Genomic DNA, 14,307 nt, shown 5'->3' with positions numbered 1-14,307 from the left:
GATAAAGGTCTCGCTCCCGTTTACAGCCGGGAGTTCTTCGGTCGGACCAATCTCCACATCAGTATCAGAATTATTCAAGGGGCTTCAACCAAGACCGATGGCGCGACTAGGGGAGGACTTTGACTATGATTTAGCCCCCCCCCCCCCCAAAAAAAAAAATAATAATATCCCTTATTGATTTTAGACATAGGGCTCCCTCCCTATGGGTTGTTTTAAGTGCTTTAGCCCATTTGCGTCCCAACGTTTATGTACATATATTTTGTGCCCAAAATAAAAACTTAATTACACACTAAATTTTTTTGTCCAAATGCGCCCATTTGCACAACTTTTGAAACCTGACCTAACAAAATAAATGTCTACGAGTAAATGCGGCTTCTCTTTGAGCACTACTTGAAAATAGAATAATCCTTTCTTTGTTCATCAACATCATCGTCAAATAATAAAAATTGATATTTTTATTTGAATAAGATGTTTATACGCAGATATTTAAATATGTTATAGACCGTAAAATGGTGTGAATAGGAACAATTTTTAAGTTATTTGATTATAAAAACGTCAATTTTTAAGATAGTTTTTCTGAAAAGTGTTTGAGATAGACTACACACAGACTTGTTATTCTAATGTGAAATTTTTAATTTAGGTTTGTTGGGTTTTTTAATATTTTTTTTTCAAAAATGTGTTCCTATCCACGTTGATGAGGTATACCGGAACATAGGTAAAATGTTCTCAATTTTTCTTATTCAGATCAACTGGAGGTTGATAGGAACACATTTTATTTTTTAAAAAAGATTATAGGACTACCTTATTAATTTCAAAAAAAATTATATAAAAATACATAGGTTATTACATAATTAATTAAAAATTTCATTTTCCTAAAATACTTCCTAATTGCAGTAATCAAAAATATATACAATTCAATAACTTATATTCATCATTGAAAATAAAACAAACATATATTTGTTTAATTCAACTTATGAACTAATAACTATACAAATTTCAGATCAAAATGAACATAATAAATAAACAGTACAAAGTTAACTCAATAACTGCAATATTAAAGTCGTATAAAACATAAAACCCATAGTAAAAATATACTGCTATGTCGAGTAGATTCATATGTTTTTAATAATATATATATAAAAAAAACAATTTTGAATAATATAAAATATTTATAGGTATAATGCCTATTTTTTAACTTAAAAAAAAACATTTATAATATTATTATTTTTTTTACACAGTCTAAATATGCATAAAATGTTTACATTGTTTTATAAAACAATCATGTAAGAATATTTATTACCAAACATTTTTTCACTGTTAATTTTATTCTAACAATAATCATTATTAATTTGTGCATCATAATTATATATATTAAACTAATAGGTTTTTTTTTAATGTGATTTATTAACATTCTTTTCAACTAGGAGTTGGAGCTTTTTTCACCATTTATGTAATTGTATCTATTTAACAAGTCATCTTCTTCTTCATCTTCGTCATCATCATCATCATCATCATCATCGTCTTCCAAATATCGTTTAGTTCTACTAGATTTTCTAGGAGGAGACCTAAATCATTTTTTATTATGTTTTATTAATTTCATTCAATTTTAGTATTTAAATTACCTTAAGTTTTCTTCCGATGAACTAGATGAATCTGGAGTGTTACGTCCACTTGGAGTTGGACTTCCAGGTGGCGAAAATGCTTGTAACAATTTACCTTTACTGTCTTTCCAAAAATGTGACTAAAAGAAAAACCTGGATTATATAACCTTAATACCCAGGCAAGTTAACAATAAACTTTTAACTTACAATTGGTCCATCCCGGCCAAACAACAATAAGAATGAAACAATAAAGTCTCTTGATCTTTCTTCCCATCGTTGCAACATGTCTACTTTTTTTTCACCAATAGTTCCCATAACTCGTTTACTGCGGTCTTTAAGTTCTTCCATTTTGTTTTGAAGTTTTAATTTTTTTTCCTAAAATCATTTTTATTATTTTTGAGTGCTTATATTTTTAAGACAATTTATGTAAAAATCTAACCTTTAAATAAGATACATTTAAATCTTTGGCACTGTACCCACGTTGAAGATTACGTCTAACATACATATCATAATCCCGTACTATTCGAGAAATAACGTCTGACGTTGATACACCCTCAGTCCTTTGGGTGCCTACAAACATACCTTTTTCTTTAAGCCCTCCATAAACATCTTGACCATCTTCATTAATGTAAGGTATATCATCATGAGCAACAAAATCAATCTATACAGAATTTAAAACTCACATTTATCATTAAAAATAAAACCGTATTATTTTTAATTACTTTATTATCTATTAAAAATTGATCATCAGTTTCCCATGGTGCATCTTTAAGAACTTCATCTATATAACGGCAATGTCTAACAGCTTCATACCTTTCTTCATCCGTCATTACAGTCTTACCTTTAAAAGTATGTGTGACACTGTCACTGCATACTAAAATTTATACCCAACAAATACATTTATGACTATAAATTATCTTTAATTTATTTACAACACTAAATTATTTTAACTAATTAAGACAAGTTATATCAACTAACCTCCAACAATCAAGTAAACATTTTGGAATACAGTTTTTGCTTGCATTAACTGCCTAGCATGTCCTTGATGGAACATATCATAAACACCATCTGCATATACTCTAATTCTTCGAGGAGCTGCAAATAACAAGCATTGTCTAAAATAAAAATTAAATTTCAGCTGTAGATAATTTCAGAGATAGATAATCATAACTCTATTCATTTTTATTTGTTTAGTAAGTATACAATTGTAAATTTGGATAATATTTTTATTTACTAATATGAAATGGTAATTTGCCTTGTAGGGTTCCACATGGTCACACTCAATGGCGTAATTGTGGGGGGAAGCACTTTCCCCCTGAAATATTTGGAAGCAACAAGGGTATTACTCCCCCCCCCCAGATATGCCATAGTAGACATCTTTAATTTTCTAAAATAAAGAAAGAATGCAATACATTTAATATATGTACGTAAAATAAAAATATTTTTTTCCTTCATCCATCACCATTTGCTTGGGTTAAATATTCACCCCAAACTTGAAATATACATATAAAACTAACTTTAATAGTATTGTGTCTATACCTTTTAATACTTTATAAAAACATATAGGTGTATATTTTATGTATTAATTTTTTTCCCGTATATTTTGATATAAAAAAAACAATGCAGACAACTTTTAACCCCACACAAGTGAATGTAGCATCAAAAATTAGCATTGAGTAGTAAGGGATTCAATTATTGCATATAAGTTCATTTATTTCATGTTCCTCTTTTTGTATAATATGTTGATGTTTTGCCAACGTTATCTTATTATCTTGGTTACAAAAATAATCCAATAGTATTATTTCATGAACTATTGATTATCATCATATTATTTTCACATATGTCATACTAACTTTTTTTTTTTAACTGTTGTATCTTTTCTACTTATTATATCTAATGTTTTTTAATAATATGAGTATCTAGTACCTACAATTTGTTTTTAAGCCATAAAATGAGCTTTAAGACTAGTGTAAAAACAAACAATTGTGTTATGGTTTTGATTTTGGTAAATACATTATCTTGACCTTCCATAGTTTTTTACCCGGTCACACTTCAAATAATTTGGTTACATCTTTATAGACACAGAAGCTTTTTTTTAAGTCAATAGGAATAATGATTATGGTTAAACATATTTCTAACTTTAACTTTATATAGCTAATAGACACAAATAATAATTCAATAACCATATACAGTTTAACAAACCAAGACAAAGCACAACATTTAGAATATATACCTGTACGAACAAACACATACAAATCCCTAGTATAATATGGTTTTTATCAAAGATAGTGGTGATATTAATTGCTATATAAAAGTACATACAATATTATACAATATTATCTTAGAAAACCTAAATATTAATTTCATAATATGGTTTATAGGTCATTATATGTTTATTTATTTCATTTGAACAAACAATTAGCACTAATTATGAAGAATAGAGAATATTATATTGTACGCTATAAGCATAAAAGTTACCATTAACAGAGGTAGTAAAAAGGGATATAGTTAAGAATATAGAATAAGTGGTATAGATCATAGGTGAGGGATAACTGAGTAATAACTTAAATATGGGTATTTTTTATTTGATTTCTGATTCTAATTTACTTTATGAGGGACAAAATAAAACTTTCACAACATTCCTTTACCCAAAAATTTAGACTTCCAGTTTTCACTATACAAATGTGATCATAGACATTTTGCCAAATTACATCAAATAGAACTAATATAATGATATAATATATATATACATATTTTTATAATATAGTTCATACCTAAGCCAGAATTGGCCATATCCATAGTGATTTTTGTACTATAATCACAAGCATTCCGTTCTTCAACTGCATCTTTATCTGTACTAAAAGGTGCAGGTTTGAAAATTGACTAAAATCAAAAGATTGTAGAAAGCTGTTAATATTTAATTAATTACTTAAAGTGGTATTTTAGTATTTAATATTTAGTCTATAAATTACACAGTTTACTATATTCAGTTGCATAATTGGAGCAATATTCTATTGATTATTAAAAAAATGATTTAAAATTTTTTTTTACATGTTTTGTAGCTTTGACAACAAATAAATTTTTTATTCTTCCTTTTATCCAAGGTATAAATTTAATTTAACCATACCAAAATGGCGCTGTATAATATTTTTTAATTATTTATTAATATTATGCAATATAGACAAAGTAAATTATAGGATGGTGGTATTCAATACAATTTTAATTAAAATATATAATATCAAATATGTATTTTTTAAGAGTATGCTTTTGGTAAAATTTTAAAATGATATCAAAATGAATCTACATGTTTATTATTATTTTGGCTCAAAATACTCATTTGATTTTTAGCATCTATTTTATGTATATTATACTGTTACAACTTTTTATTTTTTTTCTCACGCGTACTGTTTAATGTACCCATTGTTTCGAGGCATAACTTGTTTTGTCTGCATAATAAAATAAATTGTAATTGGATAAACTGAGAAATAATATGATAAAAGCCATTATTATTGCAATAATTAATAATAACAGAAAAACCCTCCTACAACATATTTTTTTATCAGTCAAAACCAGACGCAATAGCTTTGTTAAACACCTGATTTTGCTCAAACTCATTTTTCTCCAGATTGTTGAAAAACATATAAATAATTACAAGGTTTCAAAGTAAAAACAGAAAATGACATATATATGAAAATGTTTTATAAACATTTAATTAAGTATATACATCATCCACTACATCTCAAGGACAAATAAATAATGATGTTTGCTATTTTAATTGAAAATAGATTTATAAAATGCATACCTAATCCAAACATCATATAAAATATATTGAAAACTAACATAAAATATATTTTACAATTTGTAATTGCTACGTTAGTAATACCAATATTAGTATCAATATGATTTCCTAAATCTGACTAAAGGTTATTCAGATAAAAAGAGTGATTTACTGAAGACATCAAAATTGTATAATAGACTAATTATCTAATGGAGATGTTTTATAAAATAAATTTAAATAATAATTATGTACATCTTATACAATTAATAAGTATAAGAGATTTTTTTTTAATGAAGATAAAATTGTATTATCAAATAATTTTTATATCAGAACAATATTGACCAAAGCCTTACTAATTCTATAATTCTGTATAATTACATAGGTATTTAATATATTTCATCCTCCCATAAATACACCATTATTTTAGAACATAAATAAGTAAAACTAGTTTCTTTAAACCCACACATTTTACAAAACTATTTAACTTAAATTTAAAAATATTATTCTTTATATATATACTGTGAAGGTTTTTATTTTAATGTTGTCAAGGTAAATAATAAGTAGGCAGCTTCAATCATAACCATAGATATAGCTTCTTTGTCATTGAAAAATCTTAATTGTAGAACTGATGTAAGGTTTTTAAAATTGTATATATTTTTTAATATTATAAAATTATATAAATTACAACTATAATAGTATAGTAACATAAAAATACCGAAACTATTATTTAAAAAAAATTTATCATGGCCATGCAGTTCAAATGTAATCAACTTATATTCAATCCCACCATACAATCATAGTTCAGTTCATAGTGGCAGAGTCCACTACACAATATTCTCCTCATTAATGTGACAAATTACAGAAGGTATGCCAGTTTAATAACTTTAATAACTTAACAGTAAGGTCTCTATTTACTTTTTTTTTTATCATAGTTAGCTGCCGGAACAATAGTCCACATGCAATTTTGTTAAGAAAGCATAGTATTTGAAAACAAAATACCTATTTAATTTATGGTTACATATTTAAAAAATAACAAACATCGAAAATTGAACATTAACACATCCAGACCACCAGTAGAAACTTAAGGATTCACAGAATTTAATTGATGGGCTAAAACTGTACAACCATAAATATACAATCACACATTTTGAAATTATCAATTCAATTATTGTAATATTAGATGCATACTTATTTGTATATTTAAGGCTAATATTTTGTTGCTGTATTTAAATATATATTTATACAAGCTTAAATATCTATAAATTAGTATCCAACACTAAACATGGTAATTTTTTTTGTAAATTATATTAAATAATATACATACTGGAGCAACATTGTGTAACTTGGGTTGTTCACATTTTTGTAAAACATTTTTATTGCCGACATGCATATCCACTTCTGTTGTATTATTAGTCACGTCGCGTGTTCTTTTCTTAGACATGTTTGTGTGTTAACTATATGTCCAAAATAATAATAACAATAATTTATAAGTCAATTGTACACAATTATTGATTTAATTTAAAAATTAATTAATTCAATAGAATTGAACACCTAATATCAAAACATACCTAGGTACATATTATATTTTATCAGACAGTGTTGTGTTAAATTAAAACTAAATAAATTAAATATTTTAAATTGTTCATATTTCTCACTATTTCAATAATAGGCATTAAGAAATTATTTAACAATAAATTCTTAGTAACTATTCTTTGTAATACATCAAATTTATTTCATCATATTTTAATAATTTCAAAACTTAATAAGTTAAATTATGAACAATATAATGTAGGTAGTTCATAAAAATAATATTTACAGCCTACCTACCTATTTTATTTAAAATATAATTTACTAATAAATTAATGATTAATAAAATAACAAATTAATTAAAATAATACCTATTGCCATAACATATACAAATCTGGTGTTTACAACATCTTTATAAAGTATAAATACTTAATGAAAATAAAATATTTAAAATTTATAAATTTAACTAAATAAGCTATAACCTTGGCTATAACTATTCTAAGCTTTTAATAAATCTACTAAGTATTTTCCAAAACCAAAATAAGACATACCTACTATAAAACAAAATAAAAATAACTTTACATTCCCCTTCAAAACTTAAAGTGAATCTAAAAAAGACAATAATCATAATGACAAAACAATATCCTTAAAATATACTTAACATAAATTTAAATTTAAACTTGTAAAATCAAGTTATACGAAGAAAAATGTCAACTGTACCAATATTATTTATATATATAATACAAACTTACTGGAAATATGGCACTATTGCATTAATTTTAACATTAGTTGAAATAATTTAAAGTACCTAGGTACACTAAGAACGTAATACAGTTATAATACCATCAAGTAGGAGTATAAAATCATACTAAAATGAATACTTACAGAACAAATAGAATACTGCGCATAAAATGATATTATATTAAAACAGGTAAGTATTATAGTTCAAGTCAATTGTAAGTTGACATTGCACGCGTATGATTTACAAATTACAATTGAATTTAACTAGATCGTTATACGGACGGCAATAGACCGATTGCTAAATAGACTATACCGGGCGAGGAGATAAATGCGGTAATTGGTAAACCGTTCAACTTCAAATTGGTAGTTTCGGTGAGAAAATTGCGCAAACAATATTTTTCGAATTGGGTTGTGCCACTATCTCCGGAGTGGCGGAGTCCGGACGGTGCTAAAGTCGGTGCCACGGACTAAGATATAATGGACTGGAAACGAGCGGCTTATCACGGCCACGAATGTATGCACAAGAGGCAAAGTGCGGGGGGTCGCCGCGTGTTCCTGGAGTTCTCGGCGCCCTCTGTATTTAACACGGACTAAGATACAAATTGTGTAGCCAAATAAAACCGCCGGTAGCGCTGAAAACTTCAAGGACTGTATTCTTATCAGCTAAGCGACACCATTTCGTGGCGGTCCCCCGATCCCCGCCGACCCAGTCGTCCCAGTCCATTATATCAGCTTACTGCATACGGAAATGTTTTACATTATCAACCTATTATCAGCCGACACCGCATGTTTGTCAACGTCACGAATTAGTCACACCACGGTTCAGTCTCACGCGGTGAGTCACACCAAGGTTAACCGCATTTTTCATTATTATCTACAACTACTATGGACTTGGAACAATATAATTTTATCTTGGCAAACCGTTTTGCACGACTTTGAACGAACAAACGGTAACACTGCGCGCCGTCCATCTGTAGTAATTTTAGTTTTTAAACATTTTATGTGCTATTTATGCATTTTAATTTTAATTTGTAAATAATTGTGTCTATATTCTATACTCTAAAGCATTGTTTCTCAAGCTGTGTACCGCGGACATCACTTCAGGCCTTCAGGGTTCCGCGAACTCTCATTAAAATTACAATTTAGGAGTCCTGTTTGTCTGTTATTTAAAATATTTTTTGAATTAAATACAGTGTACACATTATTATATGAAATTGTTATTATTTTTATTTTTATTTTCACATATTTTTTTGATTAAATACAGTATAATAGATTATTATTACACATTATTATCAAATTAAAATATTATATTTCTTATTGCAGATAATCCTTACATAAAATATAAAATGACGCTAAAAATGACTAATATAATGAAACAAAGTAAGGGTTCTAATTTTGGAACTTTAATTACTAATTGTTTAAATTTAAATAAAAATAAGGAGACACAGAAAAGGGTTCCACAGTTAAAAAAGTTTAAGAACCGATGCTCTTTAGAATTAGCAGTATAGCCTCTATGCAGTGGCGTATTTAGGGGGGGGGCAATGGTGGGACATTGTCCCAGGCAACACTTTTTTGGGGGCACCAAATATTTGTGGGAGATTTTTTTTTGAAAACAGATTTACAATGATTTAGGCAGTTATAGGCAAATAAATGTCAACAAAACGTTAAATTAATATTTAAATATAAACAAAGCCATTCTGTGCAATAAATCCCCACATCTGATAATACGCGTGCGTATTGGTTTGTCATCGAATACCTTAACCTATATTGATGGATGCCTAAACTAAACTTTTCTTGTGGGATATGATGTTAGTACTTAGTAACATAGTACCTATACTGTCATTACAACTATTACAAGAGGCTGAGAGGGCCGTATATCAAAAATGGTACCTATATATTGTACAGGAGAACATTTTTAATATTTAATAGCTTACAGACTACAGTAATTTTGTAAGTTATCTTTAACCACATATATATGTATAATAAATTGTATTCGAAAATTTCTTTTAAGTTTGATTATGTACTATTTAAAAACTTACCAGAAATAGTATTTTTTATAAAAACAATAAATATTTTAAGATATGGACTTATTGCATTGTAATTTTATTAACTACCTAACTTTTTATATTCACATACTTTTCTAATAATAAATAATTAGGTAATACTGATGACAATAATATTATTATTATTGTATTTCATAAATAATATTATAAGATTCTGAGCGGAGCGATGAAGACAATGATTTTACAATAGTGTTAGACAATTTTTTTTTTGTGTATGTCTATAACTTAACCTACACGATAAATAGTTGATATAATGCTTCGATTTTCAACTTCAATTTCTTTTGTAGTGGGAAAGTAAATCTAGTTTGTAATTTTAATAATATCCCAGTGTTTTTCAAAAGCGACGAGGAAAACAAAAAAAAAATTAAGAAAAAACGAAAATTTTTAAGCAAGACGCAAGTTTTTGACAAAATTTATTTTGATTGTTTGGTGTAAATCAAAAAAAAAAAGGTGGATAAGTGGATGTCGCTCTGCTGTACAGTAGGTTACAAGTGGGTCACTGTAATGGATGGTGTTAAATTTGAATTCAATGATATAATATCATATAAGAAAAACGATTCTGAGCGAAATAGGTCAGTCAGCCTATGATATTACCAAGTATATTTGATGATATTATTGTGAATAAAGTAATTTATATATAACCTATTTACGTGGAGCCTTGTTTTAAATTTTCAATCCTTAGCCATAAAAGTTAAACATTTTATACATTTTTAACCACAAAATAATTAATAAATTATAAATTTGATAAATGTTGTCAAAATTTGAACTTTAAATGCTTATAAAAAAAAATTGTGCCTATGTATTTTTAATATTTTTCAACTGCTATTAGAACGATATATCAGGAGCCTTATATTAAATTTTCACGCTTTTTTACCCAACAAATAAAAATTTATTGATATTTATAGAAAAAAAAACTAAAAAAATTGAAAACTTACAATGTCCGTAAACAGCTCAAAAAGAGTCAAAATATTTTCAACATCTTATGGTGTATAGAAAATGCTAATATAAACATTTAGTGAAATTTTCAAGTATCTACAGTCATTCGTTTTTTAATTACAATAAAATAAGAAATTGTTACATGAGAAATCGAGTAAATATCAAATGTTGTAAAAATATAAATTTCAGAAGCTCATAAAAATTTAATTTAAGTTTCTTCTATACATTTTTTTTTTGATAAAGGTAGACAAACTTATGAGTAATCTTATATTACATTTTCAAATCTTAGATTTAATAAGAAAAATTTTTATGAATTCTCAACTCAAAATAATTTGCTATTTTTCGTGATTTTTCCGTATTTTGTCAAAATTTGAACTTTAAATGCTTATAAAAAAAACTGTGACTAAGAATTTTTAATTTTTTTCATCTGCCTTTGAAACAATAACCTAGGAGCCTTCTATTAAATTTTCAAGCTTTTTTACTCAACAGATAAAATTTTATTGATATTTATAGAAAAAAAAACTAAAAAAATTGAAAACTGACAATGGCCGTAAACAGCTCAAAAAGAGTCAAAATATTTTGTAAATTTTATGGTGTATAGAAAATGCTAATATAAACATTCAGTCAAAATTTCATGTCCCTACGGTCATTTGTTTTAGAGTTACACCAAAAACCAAAATCGATTTTCTCAAAAACAGATTTTGCGTAAAAATTCCCGTTTTTCCTTAATTTTTCTTTTGTTTTTCACGTCGCTTGTGAAAACTACTGGGAAATTTTTACTTTTGACCCCCCAAAGTACCAACTAGATTCACTTTCCTATCAGAAAAGTTACTATTGAAGAAAATCCAAGCACTTTTACTGTCCTAAAAGGTGATGACAGACACAAAAAAAAAAAAAAAAATAAAAAAAAAAAAAACACACATCATTGTAAAATCAATACATTCATCGCTTCGCTCAGAATCTAAAAATTAGTTATATAAGGTATTATAGGACTATTTAACAAATTACCATTACATACGTTGCTATATTTGTCAAATAGTCCCGTTACACCCTGTATAAGCTAAACTAAATTCACCATCTATTTAAAAAAGATTACAAATTTATAATTTGATACCTTTATTTTTTGAACGGAGTGGAGGAATTGTCCCTTTTGCCCACCTTCCCTGTAACCGCCCTTGGTTTTATATGATTCATAAAAAAACAATGTTGTATGTAATTACCAGACTTGCCAATTGTTATTAAATAATATGATATATAACAGGGCTGGGCAAATCGATGCTACTAGAGGGCCAATTTTGAATGTGCAAAAATCTAGCGGGCCAGAGAACATAGAAAGCAAGAAAAAAAACTTAATGTTAACTATACCCTAGGGGTATTATACCTCTATAAATAATATTACTATATTATTTACATTTTGTAGTTCAACCCTAGATAAGAATTTATATCTATGTTTTACGATAAACATTATATCGGTTTTAGTAATTTTATAAATATAATAAAATAAAATACAGAAAAACCAATTTCCCATCCCTAATATATAAGTAAAAAAAATGAATAACTATATTAAACTTATTTTAACAAGGATAATACATTATGTTGAAAACAATGTTATATAATTATTAATTTATTATAGAAATAGAAGATAATTTTAGGATAGCAAGATTTTTTTAGATTTTAATGTACGGGAGCAAGTGGGCTTTGGAGTCAAAAATTATTCCAAAGATTTTAATTAGAGTTTTGTTCTTGATGGTGTGGTTACTCATATTTATTGATATTTTTTCGATTGATAAGTATAAGATAAGTATAAGACTTCTTTTATTCGGTGCGAATTGAAATCCAGATGTTTTGGACCAGGATAGTATGAGTTTGTTGGTTGAGTCTTGTAGAAACTGTTGTATAGTGTTGGAGTTGGAGCTGCGGCAGATGATAGTGAAAAGCATCCGCGTATAGCAGAGGGATTTTAACGGGTTACGTACTCCTTCGGAGATATCGCTGATGGCGATTAGAAATGGCGTAACTGATATAGTGGCGCTGTGGATCCTTGAGGTACACCATTCTCCTGTGTAAATGTATCTGATAAAAAGTTGGAGGTTTTGACCTGGAAAGTGCGGTCTCAGATTAATTGTTTATGAACTCTAACATATTTCCTTTGGTAAATGAATAATTCTAGGGCTCCAAGCTGTATCGTATGCCTTATGGCTATGTAAAAAATGACAATTCCTAATTTAGTTTGTGCTGTAGGGCAGTTTGAATTTTGTTTTTTATTTTTAATAGGTTTTTTGTTGTTATCCTGTTCCTTCTAAAACCGTTTTGCACGGGCGTGAGGTAACCGGATTTCTCCAGAAACCACACAGATATACAGAAGTTAAAGGTACATAATAATAAGATCGGATATATATAATATAGTAATATAAGTATAATGATACGATGTACAATAGTGTTACGAGGCGTAATATAAATCAACGACTAACTATGTATGCCCGGCTACACTGCACAAGACATAAATGCTATAGTATTATAAAAATGTATAGTCAGCGTCTGCTGAACTATAGTGTGAATATATTACTTATACACTACATTATATAGGATGTTTTGTTTATAATTCCAACAGATATACAGTATTGATGAACACACATTGGATATGACTATCCTTTTGACAGGGTTGATTAGTATGCGGATTTGGATAACTTCGTTGCTTATATTTATTGTTGAAGTATTTTCTATCAGTGAGTCGAGTATCTTTTTGTTGATAGAAATATGCAGAATCTGTTGTTTGATATTCTAGAGACATAATATGTAATATTTGTGGGGCCGATCATGTAACCTATTGATACTACATATTATTATCTTTGAGATATTCCATCAATTGTGTTAAATACCCAAACCTGATCTCTGCAATTAGTTTTGTCCTTCGCAGCCGCCAAAGCGTAATTGGATAATTTGTGTTGTACCGAGTGGGCAGTCGCTTTCGGTAGTTAATATTGTTACATTATTTTCGTGTATGTGCGCAGTGATGGAGCAAGCAGATATGTTTGTAGAAGGGGACGTGTGTGCTGATTTGGTGATAGTAGATTGTGTGTTTTGAACATTTTTGTGTTTTGTTGGTAATGTGAGTTTTAATTGAATAAGTGGTTTAGTTACGGTAGGTCTGCTAATGACCTGAGATCTGGGTAATTTGCCCGTTTTATTACTGTTGTACATTGTGCGATAAGAAGGTATTTCCAAACATAATTATACAACTCAAGGAGTAGATGAGGAGTAGAAGTTTACCTTTGGTAGAGAGGTTCTGGAGAAATAAGAACGGTATTTTGTCTGGTCCACAACTATTACTTTTTTTACCTTCTAGACTAGAGTTCAGTTCTGACATTGTGATAGGTTCGTTGAGAATTAAACCTTGATTTGTTGTTGCTGTGGGGCTTGGTAAGCTAATCAATTCTTGAGTTTCTTTAAATTTTAAAAAGTCTGGATTCAAATTACAGTTACCTATTTGATTGGGTATCTCTTTAGAATCTGTATACTCTGTTTGCCTTACTATCGGTGTTTTATTTGGGTAAAGGTTATTCCTTTTAATGTTTTAATTTTGTTCCACCTTATGGTTTGGGAAATATGACTGTTTAAACTAGATGTAACATTTTCCCGTGACTTTTTTTTCACTTTTGAT

At 27.9% G+C, this 14,307-nt stretch overlaps 1 protein-coding gene across 2 annotated transcripts; it reads right to left on the bottom strand.

Annotated features, from left to right (window-relative positions):
- Positions 1-1,102: 1,102 nt before the first annotated feature.
- Positions 1,103-8,209, bottom strand: LOC132942544 (choline-phosphate cytidylyltransferase A-like). 2 transcript variants are annotated; one of them, XM_061011071.1, is made up of 9 exons: positions 7,792-8,209; positions 6,704-6,833; positions 4,376-4,484; positions 2,580-2,696; positions 2,324-2,475; positions 2,041-2,262; positions 1,809-1,976; positions 1,623-1,741; positions 1,103-1,565 (listed from the first exon to the last, which is right to left on the bottom strand). In XM_061011071.1, the coding sequence occupies exons 2-9, from the start codon at positions 6,818-6,820 to the stop codon at positions 1,421-1,423; spliced, it is 1,149 nt and encodes a 382-aa protein (XP_060867054.1). In that variant the 5' UTR covers positions 6,821-6,833; positions 7,792-8,209; the 3' UTR covers positions 1,103-1,420. The 2 variants fall into 2 exon arrangements, with proteins under 2 accessions (XP_060867054.1, XP_060867055.1); XM_061011072.1 differs by lacking the exon at positions 7,792-8,209 and adding an exon at positions 7,659-7,754.
- Positions 8,210-14,307: the final 6,098 nt, after the last annotated feature.

Source organism: Metopolophium dirhodum, chromosome 4, assembly GCF_019925205.1.
Source record: "Metopolophium dirhodum isolate CAU chromosome 4, ASM1992520v1, whole genome shotgun sequence".
Classification (NCBI taxonomy): Eukaryota; Metazoa; Arthropoda; class Insecta; order Hemiptera; family Aphididae; genus Metopolophium; species Metopolophium dirhodum.
The sequence above is the reverse complement of the archived record's forward strand: the minus strand, read 5'-3'. Positions and strand labels throughout refer to the sequence as shown.

Bases quoted from the DNA above. Each gene is read 5' to 3' on its own strand.
- LOC132942544 (XM_061011071.1), bottom strand. From the start codon at position 6,820: ATGTCTAAGAAAAGAACACGCGACGTGACTAATAATACAACAGAAGTG. The intron at 2,476-2,579 runs GTTAGTTGATAT...TATAAATTTTAG, and splicing joins TGTTTACTTGATTGTTGGAG to TATGCAGTGACAGTGTCACA. The intron at 2,263-2,323 runs GTAATTAAAAAT...AATTCTGTATAG, and splicing joins AATTTTTAATAGATAATAAA to ATTGATTTTGTTGCTCATGA.